This window comes from Nematolebias whitei, chromosome 22 (assembly GCF_014905685.2).
Source record: "Nematolebias whitei isolate Nwh7 chromosome 22, NemWhi1, whole genome shotgun sequence".
Lineage (NCBI taxonomy): Eukaryota > Metazoa > Chordata > Actinopteri > Cyprinodontiformes > Rivulidae > Nematolebias > Nematolebias whitei.
Genome location: NC_056519.1, coordinates 31587869 through 31603964, shown reverse-complemented (window position 1 = coordinate 31603964; position 16096 = coordinate 31587869). Strand labels below are relative to the sequence as shown.

At 46.2% G+C, this 16096-nt stretch overlaps 1 protein-coding gene across 1 annotated transcript in view; it reads right to left on the bottom strand.

Annotated features, from left to right (window-relative positions):
- Window positions 1-16096, bottom strand: part of LOC119428138 (protein O-mannosyl-transferase TMTC1-like) — a 94748-nt gene that overhangs the window by 25193 nt on the left and 53459 nt on the right. The window contains 1 exon segment of the mRNA XM_037695775.1: window positions 10453-10575. Coding sequence (XP_037551703.1) covers window positions 10453-10575 — 123 coding nt within the window.

Here is a 16096-nt window from a genome sequence, read left to right as displayed (position 1 = left end):
CATTTCCACCTCCCCGGACCTGTGCCCACTCTCATATGTAGCATGTAGACATTTAGGGTTCTGGGCAGAGATGAGGGGTGAACGGGCACCGCCTGCTCTCTGGGCAAGAGGTGGGTCTGTGCCGGTCGCCACCTCATCCCCCCATTTTAAACGCACTGTATAACAACATGCATCAACACCATATTCGAGTGGGAGGAAGAGGAAGTGGGTCTGTTCATAATTTATTTATGCATATATAGATTTTTTTTTTCCACAAACACCTCCTTTCTCCGTGTGACACTAGGGGTCAGGGATGGAGGGGGGGGCGCATTGTTGGGGTCTGGGCGGTGGGTGGGCTTTGGGCCTTGGGGGCGGTCAGTGATGGGGCCGGTGCTTCGGTTCCTCCTGGGCTGTTCTGATTCTTTTAATCTAGGTTCCTGGTTGCGATGGCCGGCACTTTGACCGGGGTGGCTGCCGGCTTTCGGCGGGGGGTCGGCTATGGTAGTGTACGTGTGGTCATTGGTGGTGTAGGGCGGCGGTTGGGGGCGTGGCTTCGCCTCATCAGGGCACTGGCTCGTCTTCCTGTGTGGCATTTGCGGTGGGGGTGCTGTGTGTGTGGGGGGGGTGCATAGGTGGCGTGCTGGGGTGTCTCCGGGCCTATGGTGTGGAGCTCTTGATGTGAAAGCCGGTCCTCCTCAGCTGCAGCTCCCTGCTGCTCTGCCCCTTGGGCTGGGGCCGGCCTGTGGTCGCTGTCAGGTAGATGGTGTATGCGGTCGGCCCGACAGAGATTCTGTCGGGCTATCTGTGTGTGCCTGTTTGTTGCTCAGGTTGGGTTTTTGGTGGTCCCCCCTCTCTTGGATCAATTTGGGCCCCACGTTTGGTGTGGGGCCCACTCCCCCCGGTCGTGCCCCCCTTTGGCGGGGGGCCCCCGTGCCGCCGGTGCATTGGTGGCTCTCGGCGTCTGGGCTGGGTGGTGGGGTGTACATCGGTCCGCCCTGGTTGCTGCCTGGTGGGACCTGGGTGCCCTGGCTCTGTCGGGGCTCTGCTGGGGGGTGGTATGGCCTCGGGGCTTGGGGCTCGGTGTCCATGGCCGGATCTACTTGGGGGGGGCATGGGTTGCCGGCCGGACCTGTGGGCTCGTCGCTGCAGCTTCCTGGAGGCTCTGCATTGTGGTTGCTGGGGTCACCTGGTTCTTTCCTCTGCTCCTCTCTGGGGGGGTGTGGTTCTCCCTGTTGGGAGACTCCTGGGGCTCCGGGCATGGGGGCCACTGTGTGTCTGTGGCTCCGGTCCTCCCTGTGTTGCCATTGTGTCCTGGGGGGGCGGGTCTGTGGGCCCCCGCATCCACTATTGGGCATTCTTTTGGAGAAATCTGGTGGTGGCGGGCGTGCTTGCGCGGGTGTTTGGATTCAGGTGCTTTGACAGATGCACGCTATGTTGGGTAGTGGTGGAAGCTAGATGATTCCTTGTGCAATGTCGAATGTTTCATGGTGATATTGTGGGTGGCATTGTGCTGTGCATGTTGTTTTGTTGTGGTGGTCTCTCGTCTTATCTATTTCTCTTTTATTTATTTATTTATTTTTTCTTCTTTCTTCTCTTTCTTTAAAAAAAATTTAAAAAAAATAAATAAATTTGAGCGATGATGATAAGTTCATTGAAACACTTCACAATGTTTCTACACTTAAACTGAGCTCAAAAAAAAAAAAAAAGAAAAAAGTGCAGGAGGTAAAGCAAAATCCTTCTGAGGTGGTGGTGGGTGACCTGGACTCTGACCTTGTTCGTCTTTGAGTTCCAGACAACCTTGCCCCACGTCAGAAATCTCATTTGTTGTTGCGGCTAGTTTCGCCTCACAGGCTTTTAAGCGTTCCTGTGATGTATGACATTCACTTTGTAAACGCACGCCCTGTTGGACTAACGCCACCTTTTCCAATCTGCACTTGTTCAGAGCTTTTGATGTGAGCTGCACCTCTCGTTGCAGCGCATCATTGTTTAAAAACAATGCTTGGTACTTAATCCCTGTTTCACGTAGCTTCACCTCATATGAGTCTGCTTGTAACAACAGCTGAGCTTGTGAGAGCTCTCTCTCACGTTTTAAGTGATTTTCCCAGGTCTCCTTATCAAATTTAGACTGTGCCATAAGTTTTAGATACTCTTCTGTTTCGCTGTTTAATCTTATTGCAAGGTCTTCAGCTTTGTTGGCCTCAACATAAAATTTAGCCTTTAGTAAGAGTGCCAATTTAGCCAGTTGGTCATATCTTGACTTTGTTATGGTTGCAGAGGTCCCACTTTCTGCAACTTCCTTCAGCTCGTCCAATAACTCTTTTGACTTCATGCTGTCCATCTGTTCACCATATGGATGTAAGGATTCTGTTAGCAGCGTTAACGCTCTTTCTAACCAGTCCTTCTCCTCACATGGAACAAAATCAGTGTTTGTTAAATCTGCCATGGTAAACCACTGCTCAGCGCCCATCTGGTTAAACAGTTGCAAACTTAAGAGTTTTTAACAGGTAAATAATTTTTTTAAAGTGAGCAGAGAGATTCACACACTATTTTAGCTCTGGGTTCAATCAACAGTACAAGCACAACAGTATAAGCAAACTTCTCAATAAATGGGCCCCTGTTAAGGTCTTATCCCATAAAAATGGTAAGTAAATGCCTCCTTCTGGCAGTGTTACTTAATTATGAGCTTATTTTTAACAGATACCATGAACCAGGCCTTTTCAGTGTTAATTTTACTCAAGTGTACTTAAAATGAATAAACCTGCAATTTTTCTAAGTCTGACATCAACTTTAGTGTTCAAACGCTTTTTTAAGCAGTTTTAATTCACCAGAATTCGCTATTTAAACAGGACACAGAAACCAGGCATGATTAACAAAAAAAAAAAAAATTTAAACAAAAAGCGAATATTCAGCTTTCTTTCAGGAAAACTGTTATACTCCTTTTTCAACAGCAGGTGGCGGTGTAAGCTTACTTTTACCGGTAGGAGGCTTTTGACAACTTCCTGTGAACCGTCCTGTTGACATCCGGTCGCTAGCCGTTAGCTCCAATGTAGCAACGGTCAAACACGGTTCTGTAACATTTTATGGACGGATTTAAAGCTATTAACGTGGCTTTTGTCCACAAGCAAGCTTTATCTGCATGAAAACATGAGTTTTAGGAACAGTGGTAGGCTTTATTTAGCGTTTTTAAACACTAAGGAGGACTCGGTTAAAACGAGCTTCATTTCCAGAATCACGTGACTTTTTCAGACACGTGCACATCGGCGGTGGGTTTTACAATCTGACATCAGAGGGAGTGGACGCACAGAGATACGTCACCAGCTTCTCAGTGAATCAGAACGACCCAAACAGCGGTTCTCAACCAATCACAGCCCGTGTTTACCTGCTCTCAGTTAGCAGTTAGCATGAACAGTCCGGTCAAATTATCGCCCATTAAAACTTCAAAAATGCACTATTTTACTGTGAACGTAACAAAACAGCATACAAACAGCATTCTGAGTCGGCACCCAGCTTCAAACAAACGTACCATCATCCAAAACACGACTCGGTTAAACGAGTCCAGTAAACAGAACCGGGTCAGACACGCAGAACCCCCTTCTGCTACAGTTTCAAACAAAATGGATGCGTTATCCTCACTGCTTACATCTTAGTTACACAAACAGATTGACGATTTTCAGCTTTAACAAGAACACATTGCAGCTTTCTGAACACCACAAGCATGACTTATCATGTCCTTTCAAGTTTAAAACACGGACTCCCATGTGCCAACACGCAGCATCCTCAACAGCTCAGATACTCGTGTCACACAGAATTTATATCTCTTTAGAAACCTGTTCGGCCACCAAAATGTAGAAGGTGGTGTTTAAAGAGGATAATGGAGCATAATTTATCTCTTTAGAGACCTTACGGGCCACAAATGTAAATAGACACTTAACTTGATTTCTAATTTAAATGAGGATTAAAAAAATCATTAATACTGTTTCACAGTTGATTTAAAATGAGTGGTTCACTCCAACATTTAGAAATGGTATGAACTAAACACACTTTTGATTATCAAGATATTGTAAAATAGTAATGATAATATAAAAAGAAGAGTGTTCTTTCAATTGATTACTTCAGGATACAATTAGAAAGTCTCTGGATGAGCTAATTTGTATTTCTGGATTCAAATCAATGAAATAATAGTTCCTGTCCCATGAAGGTCTTTAGAGGCAGGTTTTGGTCGGAGGCCGAGTTCACTACAGTTCCCAAGGGAATAAGATGCATCTTATTTTAACAGTTTCAAACACAAAACACATGAATGATGTTTGTTTGATATGAGGTGAACAAATTTTCTGTTTAAGCTGAGATGAACTGGTTCTGAGGAGGTATTCTGCTACAATCTTATCTAAAAATGATGCACAAAAACTGGTCCATTCATTTGTCTTGTCTAGATTGGACTATTGCTATGATTTATTATCTGGGTGTCCAAATACTTCATTAAAACGTCTTCAGTTGATCCAAAATGCTGCTGCCAGAGTCTTAACTGGAGTTAGTAGGAGATCATATTTCTCCAGTTTTAGTTTCTCTCCATTGGCTCCCTGTCAAATCCAGAATACAATTCAAAATCTTATTTCTAACGTACAAAGCTCTCAACAACCTGGCTCCATCTTATATTACAGATCTTATTGTTCCATATTTTCCTAACAGAGCACTTCGCTCTCAGACTGCAGGTTTACTTGTGGTTCCTAGAATTTACAAAAACAGAATGGGAGGCAGATCTTTCAGTTCTCAGGCTCCTCTCTTGTGGAACCAACTTCCAATCTCTGTCCATGAGGCTGACACATTATCCAGTTTTAAAACTAGGCTTAAGACTTTCCTTTTTGATAAATCCTATAGTTAGGGTCAGCTTGGGTTTCCTGAGCTGTCCCTTAGTTATGCTGCTATAGGCTTAGATTGCTAGAGGACAAACTGACCACAATTTTCACTCTGCTACTGTCTTTACTTACTCTGCTCAACCTGTTTTGTATTTGTAATTGTTTTTTCTATCCTTAACGTGTTTTTTTGTCTTACGGGTACACTTGGACCTATATCTGGACCTACCACTCTGTGTTCGTCTGTCTCTCCTTTCTGTCCTCTCAAACCAGCCGGTCAAAGCAGATGGCCGCTTGTCCTGAGCTGGTTCTGCTGGAGGTTTTTTCCTTTTAAAAGGGAGTTTTTTTCTTTCCACTGTTGCCACTGTGCTTGCTCAGACTGGGAGACTGCAACGAAGCCAAGATTCAACTTGTCTGCTGGATTCCTTAGATAGAGAACTTTACTAAATGGCTTTTATGTATGTGAATGTTCCTGTAAAGTGCCCTGAGACAACTTTGTTGTGATTTGGCGCTATATAAATAAACTGAATTGAATTGAATTAATAAACTCTCTTGTCATCCTGGTGTGTCACGCATGTTATCACTGGCAAAGAAACATTTCTGGGGGCCGTCCATGACCCAAGATGTTAAGGAGTTCGTAGCTGCATGTTCCATATGTGCCAGAAACAAATCGGGTAGCCAACCTCCAGCGGGACTTCTGCAATCTCTACCTACCCCCAGCAGACCGTGGTCCCATATCTCTTTGGATTTTATCACTGGCCTTCCTCCATCTGAAGGTAACACAGTCATACTCAACGTAATCGATAGATTCTCCAAAGCAGCACATTTCATTCCTTTGCCCAAGCTTCCATCTGCATTTGAGACTGGACAACTTATGATCCAACATGTGTTTAGGATTCAAGGCATCCCCTCTGATGTTGTCTCTGACTGGGGACTGCAATTTGTTTCACAGGTTTGGTGAAATTTCTGTAAGGCTCTGGGAGCCTCCTCAAGTTTAACTTCTGGCTATCACCCACAGTCTAATGGTCAAACGGAGTGAGGCAATCAGGAGCTGGAGACCACCCTCAGATGCTCCTCAGCCAGGAGACCGAGATTACCGTACCTTCCGTGCAGCATCATTTTCAGCACTGTCGAAGGGTCTGGCAACAAACCAGGGCTGCCCTTCTTCGATCAGTCACCCAGAACAAATGGTTCGCTGACTGCCACTGTTTCACCGCACCAGCATACCAAGTGGGGCAACAGGTTTGGTTATCCACTAGGGATATCCACCTGAAGGACAAACCAAGAAAGATGGCCCCACACTTCATCTGACCCTTTCCATAGAAAGGATCATCAACACTTCCGCAGTCCGGTTCCAATTACCTTCAACTATGAAGATTCATAGTGAGAGTATGACCTTCTGCAGCTCCTGGATCCAAGATGACCACTAATCACCCACACCTGCAGGTCATCTCGCCATCAAGGATCCAGCTCTACATAAGGCTGCAGTCGAGCTCTACTCTCCACTGGAGTATTCACCTTCCTCCATGGTAGTATGCTTCTGGCCTTGTTATGATGAGTAAAAGCTCGTTTAACTGATCTTCTCTTGTCGTGCTACAGTTACCTGATTTTCCTCGTGCTCCTCCATGATCTGCTGTCCTGGATCTCCATGTCTCCTGGATCTCCTTGCCCTCTAGCCACTTGCCTGCGTTCCACTTCATCGACCCACTGGACCAACTCCCTCTCCTCCAACCAACCAACCAACCAACCAACCAACCAACCAACCAACCAACCAACCAACCAACCAACCCACCAACCAACCAACCAACCAACCAACCAACCAACAAACCAACCAATCAACCAACCAACCTGTAAAAGACAAGAAAATGGAATCAAAATCCAAATCCTCACTCTCTCTGTGAATACCTACCTGACGCCTCTCCTTGCCTTCCAGGGTTCCAGTGGAGAAACAAGTTATTGTCTATTTCACTGTAAATAATAAACACTGTTCACTTTTACCCTTGTGGAGTTTGCTTCATCTCGGTTTCGTACTCTCTGGGTCTCCTGAGCTCATGACAGCCATAGTCTATGAAACACCATACGATGGCAGATTCTTGTACTACAACAAGAGCTGCACATAATGCCAAGAGCTGGGTACAGATTCTGATAATAAATGGTGGATACCCATGGCTTAAAAGTGTCCTATGTATGTACAAAATTAAGTTTTATCTTAAATTTAGTATGCACAGCTTACAATCAGGTGCATTCTATAGCCCAACAATTACGGTAAGTCTTTTCTTTTTGATAAATTCTATAGTTAGGGTTAGATTGGGTTTCCTGAGCAATCCATTAGTTATGCTGATATAGGCTTAGACTGCTGGAGGACAACCCGACCACATTTCCTCACTCTGCTGCTGTCTTTACTTGCTCTACTCTACCTGTTTGTGTTTGTAATTATTACTATCCTTAACATATGTTTTTTTTTGTCTTTCTTCCAATAGAAAGTACATCTGGAACTGCCATTCTGGTTTCGTCTGTTTCTACTTCTTGTCCTCTCAAACCCAGCCAGTTGAAGCAGATGGCTGCTCGGCCTGAGCTTGGTTCTGGTGGAGGTTTCTTCCTGTTAAAGCAGTGCTTCTCAATTATTTTCTGTTATGCCCCCCACTAGGAAGACGTAAACATTTTGCGCACCCCCAACTCTCCGCCGCAACAGTAAATAGTATCATTTGTCTATAAAATTGTTATCTGCATAACACTGTGTCCTTATTAACATTAAAGAAAAAATAGATAAACTTACAACAAAAATAAGGATTGAAAGTCCACTAGAGTGGTGATTTTCTCGCTGCGATGAGCTGAGTTAGGGAGTTGTGAGTCCTCGAGGCTCTGTGAGCCATTGAGAGAAAGCCTTCTCTTCCTTTCGGGGTCGGCCACGCCTTAGAGCCCTATAGTGTGCTAAAACCCCTAAAAACTCTTAAAATTCCTCACTCGACTTACAAGAAATCTCCCTAAGTTGTTGTTATGGATCTTTTTAGGACAGGTTTTATGGGATGGCTTCCATGAACCAAGAACCAAGGCGTTGATAATATTAATCTGATTTCCTTACTTGTTGGTATTTTTCAGTGTTTCCCCTACCATTATACAAGTGGGGCGCCCCGCCCCGTCAACAGAATCGAGCGCCTCATCTACCTAACCCAACCCCCCACACCCAACCACCTGTCAGCACTGACGTAACGCTAAACTAGCGGCTCGCAATGTAGGTGCACTAGCTAAAAAGCTAAAGGCAGCCTCTTCCTTGATGTTGAACCCTCACGCTGAACGCACCCCCGCCAATCAAAAACTGTTGGTACAAATAGCGCAAGGCTCAGATGTGCATCTATCTTTCTCCCCGCTGACCTCCCCCGCCCAAAAAACCCCCCAAAAAACTGTTGGTTCAGACAGCGCACGGCTGAGATGTGTCTCTGTCCCTCTCCTCTAACACACCCTGCTCTAAAACTGTATCCAAAAATCTCCTTGGAGAGTCCAAAATCCTTGTCTATGGCAAGTTATCTAGGGGAAACACTATTTTTATTGCTATTATTTCATATAAAATTTATAAAGAATGATAAATCAGAGTGTCTCTTACCATCTCTTTGTCTGAAGAATTCTTTGGTTAAAGGCAAGTGAAATTTCTTTTCCAGAGCCCTGGAAAAGTGCACCCTACGCCCAAAAAGCGATCCTAATTTGAAAAAGTCTGGTCTGGCGATTAACCCGGCTGAAACAAAAATAAGTTCTTTTCAAATCATTCAATTCAAAAAAACTTTATTAATCCCAAAGGGAAATTATTTGTTGTTGTAACTCGTTATCCTCATTTCATTAAGAAGTTATAGATGCTGATGGCTGTAGACAGGAAGGATCTCTTATAAAGGTCCATCCCACAGTGGATCCTAAGAAACTGGCTGCAGATGCCGTCTGATCTGTCCTCCCAGACTCAGCTGGCCTCTCGGTTCCCCTGGGCTGTAGGATCGCCCGAATGCTGAGCAGAACTCCTCCCAGAGTGATGGCCACTCCTCCCAGCAGCCTGCCGAGCTCCTCGTCGCTGTGGACACAAACTGTAGGTGCCGATGGACAATCCTGTCCTTCCGCTGTCATGAGCCGTGTTTCCTGCTAGTTCCAGGATCTCAGTGGTCAGGCACTCGAGCACAGCTGGCAGGTGGATGAGAATGCATCCACAGAACATCCTTTTCAACTCATTTGAGATTTGGGGCTGTATTTGAGATATTATTTGAGCTTTTGAGATGTTAATCAGCTGCTGTTGGTTGTAGAAAACTGCCTTGTTGCCATGGTTACGCATCATAACAAATGTCCAAAACTAAAAAAGTTTCAGTAAAAATCCTTCCAGCTGCACAGGATCTGATACCAAAGAAAACAATCATCCAAAAAATGTGACTTACATCCCGAAAAAGAGGAATTAAAGTTTCCAAAAGCAAAAGCTCAGAATGAAAGTAACAGAGCTGCTCCAACATGTAGCCACCTTGAGCAGCGCAATTCTAGAACCAGGGTTTTAAGGTTTTAGGGTTGTCCAAATCTTTCTCTGTAGCTTTTAAGAGCAGGTTCAATATCGTTTTGTGTTCTTCCAGCCCCCGATCCGTTCAGCCCAGTTCCAAGGCTGTGAAAGGTTTTTATAGCTCCTAAACCGGTTCAGACCAGTCTGAACATGTTCTAAAGTAGTCTTTACAATGCAGCCATCTGCTGTAACCTTCTGATTGGTCCTTTAAACTGTCATCCAAAGTGAGTTTCTCGGAACCCAGAAAACACACAAAGGGAGTTTCTCGGAACCCAGAAAACATCTTGTTTTAAAGGTCTTGTCCATATACGGTACTCTTTTTTTGTGGCACCACCATCCTGTGTTCTTACTTCAGTGTTCTTGGAAAATTCTGTTCAATGTCAGCCATCCCACAGTTCTAACATTTTAGATCAACGATTCTTTCTTAATTTGGTCAACTTAATCATGTTCTTTTAATCACTTATAATCACACTTAATTACTTTTATAATCACCATGAGAGTTCAACTTAATCATAAGCTTATAAATCATATAGAACTACTCCCATAATCACTTATGTGAGTTCAACTTAATCATGTTTTTAAATCACATATTTTACCTGCATAATCAACATGTACAACAATCATTATTATTTGATTCGTAACACATTCAACCAAATTTCCTTTGTGTTCAACTTAGCTGACAGAGACTCACACACACACAAAGAGGCCAAATCTGTTTCCTTATATGGGCTTACACTGAGAGAGGCCCTTACCCATACACACAGGAAGCATCTGTTTCCTGTGTCAGTTGTAACTTTAAAATACATAGAGAGTGCACCTGCATCCTTATATGGGGCCCCTTTGCTATGCTTGCCCACATATAATACAGTCTCTGGGCAGAAGGCACAAATTGGTTCTTCATTCCTGGGCAACAACTGATTTCACAAAAATGTGACATTACTTGACAGTGGTGGTAGTGGTGCAGTCCTTCAATGAATGCTAGGATTAAGTATGTACCAACATGCAAATCATTAGAGCTATGGTTACAAAAGAAGTGGGAAAACACGAGAAAGTTGAATTAAGAGGGACAAGAGGAGGAATAGAAGGACCACAGGGTTTTACCTCAAAGGCTTGATCCAGCTGATTCATCTCTCTCATCAGATTTCCTTTAGAGAAATATAGCTCTGCTCTAACAGTCAGATCACTGGGATTTTGCTGCAAGGCCATGTCCAGAGCCCAAAGAGCCTGGAAGAGACACATTGTCAATACATAAACATAGATCATCGCAAACATGACTGCACATCTTTACTTTGAATGCATTATTTGAAAAACTAAAGAAAGCACTGACTTGGGATGCATTCACACTAGCCCTGTTTATAGTCCGCTTTAATCGAACTCTAGCTCATTTTCCTTGAAAGTCCGGCTCGTTTAGGGAGGTGTGAACATGCCATCGAACTCTGTCACGGAACAAAAAGGCGAACTCTGGCCCGGGCTAAAACCTAGGTCTCGGTCCGGTAGAAGCGAACTCCAGCGCGGTTCGAGTACAGTGTGAATGTAAACAGACCGGGCCCCGCTCCGCAGGGTAAACAAACACACATTGCTCTGACCTTATATGGAGCCGTCAGCTGTCTTGTGTGGAAAAACAATATTCTCCATGGTCTTCTGTCTCATCTTCTGCTCATGCTAAGTCCATTTTTGAAAAATGACAAACTATAACTCCTAAAACTGCTAAAACTTGATGCCACTTCGTTTTTATTTTTATTTACAGAAGAAGAAGAAGACGTGTCTTCAGAGGTTTTTGTGTCATTTCTTTTAGTAGTTCTTGGTGCAGCGCCCCCACAGGCGAGCGGTTGGTTCAACAGGTTGACTCGACTGCACAGTGCAGTGTGAATGCAAACTCACCAGCTCAAATGTAAACAAAAGGTCTACCGGACTATCTGGTGTGAAAACGACCTTAGAGATTAACTAAAGTCAGCTCTGGAGTATCTTAACATTTAACTAATGCAGAAGATCAGAGATGTACAAAGAGGAAAAGAAAAAAAAAGAGGATGCTGGTTCAGCATGCACACAATTGTTTTCCTGTTTATATCCAAAAAAGTTAAGTCTGGTCCTCTGGACATTCAAAAAACAAAACAAAACAAAAATGTAGAAATGTTTCGTCTTTCATCCGAAAGACTTCTTCAGTCTGAGGAGCTGTATTCAGCTCAGTCTGGGGCGGCTGTGGCTGAGTGGTACCAACATGCAAATCATTCGTAGAGCAGTCATCCTCCAATGCAAGAGTTGGGGGTTCGAATATATTAGCAGTCACATGCCGAAGTGTCTCAGGGCAAGACACTGAATCCCTCGATGCCTCTGATGTGTGTCCCATCAGAGTATGAATGTAATAAAGCACTGATTAGACTCTTTAGAATGATTTGTTCAATTAGCTTTGTAGGGATCTAGTAGAGTGCTGTATGAATGGGTAACTGAGGCACAGATTGCAGTATAAAGCACTTTGAGTATCTGGATAAGATAGAACGGCGCTATATAAGTACAGTTCATTTATCATCTCAGTCTTATAAATAGCACCTTCTCATAGTGGATCAACCAGTTTGCTGTTGACAGCCAAAACTAGCTGTTCACTTGATCAAGGAGGACCATCAGCCTAACAATGGATCATTAGCACCCTGATGGTTGTTTACTATTCACAGGGGGCTGAATGATACTAGCAATAACAGCATTGTAAAAGGGGGACAGTTGAACAAGAAGGCCTCCACCCGTTTAATGATGGACTGTTTCTTTTTACAAAGATGGCCTCCTTTACTCCTCTCTCAAACAATCGTTCTTCTCTATCCAGGATGTGAACATCTTCATCCCTGAAAGAGTGACCGCTGGCCTGGAGATGAGTGTAGACCGCAGAGTCCTGGCCTGATGATGTTGATCTTCTGTGCTGAGCCATCCTTTTGGCCAGTGGCTGTTTAGTTTCCCCGATGTAAGACTGATCACATCCCTCCTGACACTGAACAGCATTCACAATATTACTCTGTGTCGGGGGACTGGATCTTTGGGATGAACCAGTCTTTGCCGTAATGTAGTTTTGGGGTTTAAAAGCCAATGGGACGTTGTGTTTAGAAAATAAACGTCTCAGTTTCTCTGATACTCCCGCAACATACGGAATGAACACTGGTCTGGGTTCCTCCTTTTCACCTGATGGCTGACTGGAGTCCTGTTTGGGTTTCTTCTCTGCTTTCAGGAAGGCCCAGTTAGGATATCCACATTGCTCTAGAGCCTGTCTTGTGTGGGATTTCTACTTCTGCCTGGCTCCTGAGTTAGTGGGGATGCTGGCTGCTCTGTGGTACAGAGTCCTGATGACTCCTAACTTGTGATCCAAAGGGTGATGGGAGTCAAACTGCAAATACTGGTCTGTGTGTGTGGGTTTGCGGTACACCTCAGTTTGCAAATGTCCTTCATCAGAAACTGAGACCTCAAAGTCCAAGAAAGCCAGCCTGCCATTTTTTACATCTTCTCGTGTGCACTTGATGTATTTATCCACAGAGTTGATGTGATCAGTGAAATGTTGGACTTCCTGAGATTTAATTTTAACCCAAGTGTCGTCAACATACGTGAACCAATGACTTGGTGGTGTCCCTGAATAATAAACAGCCATCAGTGTGCTAATGATCCATCGTTAGGCTGATGGTTCTCCTTGATCATGTGAGCAGCTGGTTTTGGTTGTCAGCAGCAAACTGGTTGATCCACTATGAGAAGGTGCTATTTATAAGACTGAGCTGAATACAGCACCTCAGACTGAAGAAGTCTTTCGGATGAAAAACAAAGCGTTTCTATATTTTTTTTCTGACTGTTCAGAGGACCAGAATTAAACTTTTTTAGATTTTTCTACCTGGATTATTGAGCATGCATCAGGATATTCCCTGTTTATAGTTTCTTCTGTATGTGTATTGCAATAAAAATGTTATTGAATAATTTGTGTGATTTTAGTCATTTATATATCAAAACGTTCATTCAGGAGATGAGAGAAAATACGTAACTTTTGTCCATCCATCCATCCATTTTCTTCCGCTTATCTGGGGTCGGGTCGCGGGGGTAGCAGCCTAAGTGGGGAGGCCCAGACATCCCTCTCCCCAGGCACTTGGGCCAGCTCTTCCGGGGGAATCCCGAGGCGTTCCCAGGCCAGCCGAGAAACATAGTCCCTCCAGCGTGTCCTGGGTCTTCCTCTGGGCCTCCTTCCGGTGGGACGTGTCCGGAACACCTCACCAGGGAGGCGTCCAGAAGGCATCCTAAACAGATGCCCAAGCCAACTCAACTGGCTCCTCTCGACGTGGAGAAGCAGCGGCTCTACTCCGAGTCCCTCCTGGATGATCGAGCTTCTCACCCTGTCTCTAAGGGAGAGCCCAGACGCCCTGCGGAGAAAACTCATTTCGGCCGCTTGTATCCGAGATCTCATTCTTTCGGTCACAACCCAAAGCTCGTGACCATAGATGAGGGTGGGAACGTAAATCGATCGGTAAATTGAGAGCTTCGCCTTTTGCCTCAGCTCTCTCTTCACCACGACAGACCTGTACAGCGCCCGCTTCACTGCAGATGCTGCACCTATCCGCCTATCGATCTCACGCTCCATTTTTCCCTCATTCGTGAACAAGACCCCAAGATACTTGAACTCCTCCACTTGGGGTAGGACCTCCTCCCTGACCCGGAGAGGGCACTTTACCCTTTTCCGGCTCAAGACCATGGCCTCGGATTTGGAGGAACTGATCTTCATCCCGGCCGCATCGCATTCGGCTGCGAACCGCTCCAGCGAAAGCTGTAGATCACGATCTGATGAAGCCAATAAGACCACATCATCTGCAAAAAGCAGAGACGCAATCCTAAGGCCACCAAAACGGATCCCCTCAACACCTTGGCTGCGCCTAGAAATTCTGTCCATAAAAGTTATGAACAGAATCGGTGACAAAGGGCAACCTTGGCGGAGTCCAACTCTCACGGGGAACAAGCCCGACTTACTGCCGGCGATACGGACCAGGCTCTGACACCGGTCATACAGGGATCTAACAGCCCGTATCAAAGGGCCCGGTACCCCATACTCCCAGAGTACCCCCCACAGGGCCCCCCGAGGGACGCGGTTGAACGCCTTCTCCAAGTCCACAAAGCACATGTAGACTGGTTGGGCAAACTCCCACGCACCCTCCAGGACCCTGCTGAGAGTGTAGAGCTGGTCCAGTGTTCCACGGCCAGGACGAAAACCGCACTGTTCCTCCTGAATCCGAGGTTCGACTATCCGATGGACCCTTCTCTCCAGAACCCCCGAATAGACCTTACCAGGGAGGCTTAAGAGCGTGATTCCCCTGTAGTTGGAACACACTCTACGGTCCCCCTTTTTGAATAGGGGGACCACCACCCCGGTCTGCCAATCCAAGGGAACTTCCCCCGATGTCCACGCAATATTGCAGAGTCGCGTAAGCCAACACAACCCTACAACATCCAGAGCCTTAAAGAACTCTGGGCGGATCTCATCCACCCCTGGGGCCCTGCCACCGAGGAGCTTTTTAACCACCTCGGTGACCTCAGCACCAGAGATTGGAGGGCCCGACCCAGAGTCCCCAGGCTCCGCTTCCTCAGTGGAAGACATGCCGGTGGGATTGAGGAGGTCTTCAAAGTATTCCGCCCACCGACCCACAACATCCCGAGTTGAGGTCAGCAGCACACCACTCCCACTATAAACAGTGTTGGTGGCGTACCGCTTTCCCCCCCTGAGACGCCGGATGGTGGACCAGAATCGTCTCGAAGCCGTGCGAAACTCGTTCTCCTTTGCCTCTCCGAACTCCTCCCATGCCCGAGTTTTTGCCTCAGCAACCACCCGAGCCGCATGTCGCTTGGACTGCCGGTACCCATCAGCTGCTTCCAGGGTCCCACAGGCCAAAAAGGCCCGATAGGACTCCTTCTTCAGCCTGACAGCATCCCTCACCGACGGTGTCCACCATCGGGTTCGAGGGTTGCCGCCGCGACAGGCACCGACAACCTTGCGGCCGCAGCTCTGGTAAGCCGCCTCGACAATAGAGGCACGAAACATGGTCCACTCAGACTCAATGTCCCCCACCTCCCTCGGAACATGTTCAAAGTTCTCCCGGAGGTGGGAGTTGAAACTCCGTCTCACAAGAGACTCTGCCAGACGTTCCCAGCAAACCCTCACAATACGTTTGGGTCTGCCAGGTCTGACCGGCATCCTTCCCCACCATCGGAGCCAACTCACCACCAGGTAGTGATCAGTTGACAGCTCCGCCCCTCTCTTCACCCGAGTGTCCAAGACATGTGGCCGCAGATCAGATGAGACGATGACAAAGTCGATCATCGAACTGCGGCCTAGGGTGTCCTGGTGCCAAGAGCACATATGGACACCCTTATGCTTGAACAAGGTGTTCGTTATTGACAATCCATGATGAGCACAGAAATCCAACAACAGAACACCACTCTGGTTCAGATCCTCCCAACCACACCCCTCCAGGTCTCACTGCCATTGCCCACATGAGCATTGAAGTCCCCCAGCAGAACAAGGGAGTCCCCAGAAGGTGCACTTTCCAGTACCCCCTCCAAGGACTCCAGAAAGGGTGGGTAATCTGAACTGCCGTTTGGTGCATAAGCACAAACGACAGTCAGAACCCATCCCCCCAACCCCAACACACAGGCACCAAGTTGGGGGGCAATAAGTACGCCCACGCCTGCTCGGCGCCTCTCACCAGGGGCAACTCCAGAGTGGAAGAGTGTCCAGCCC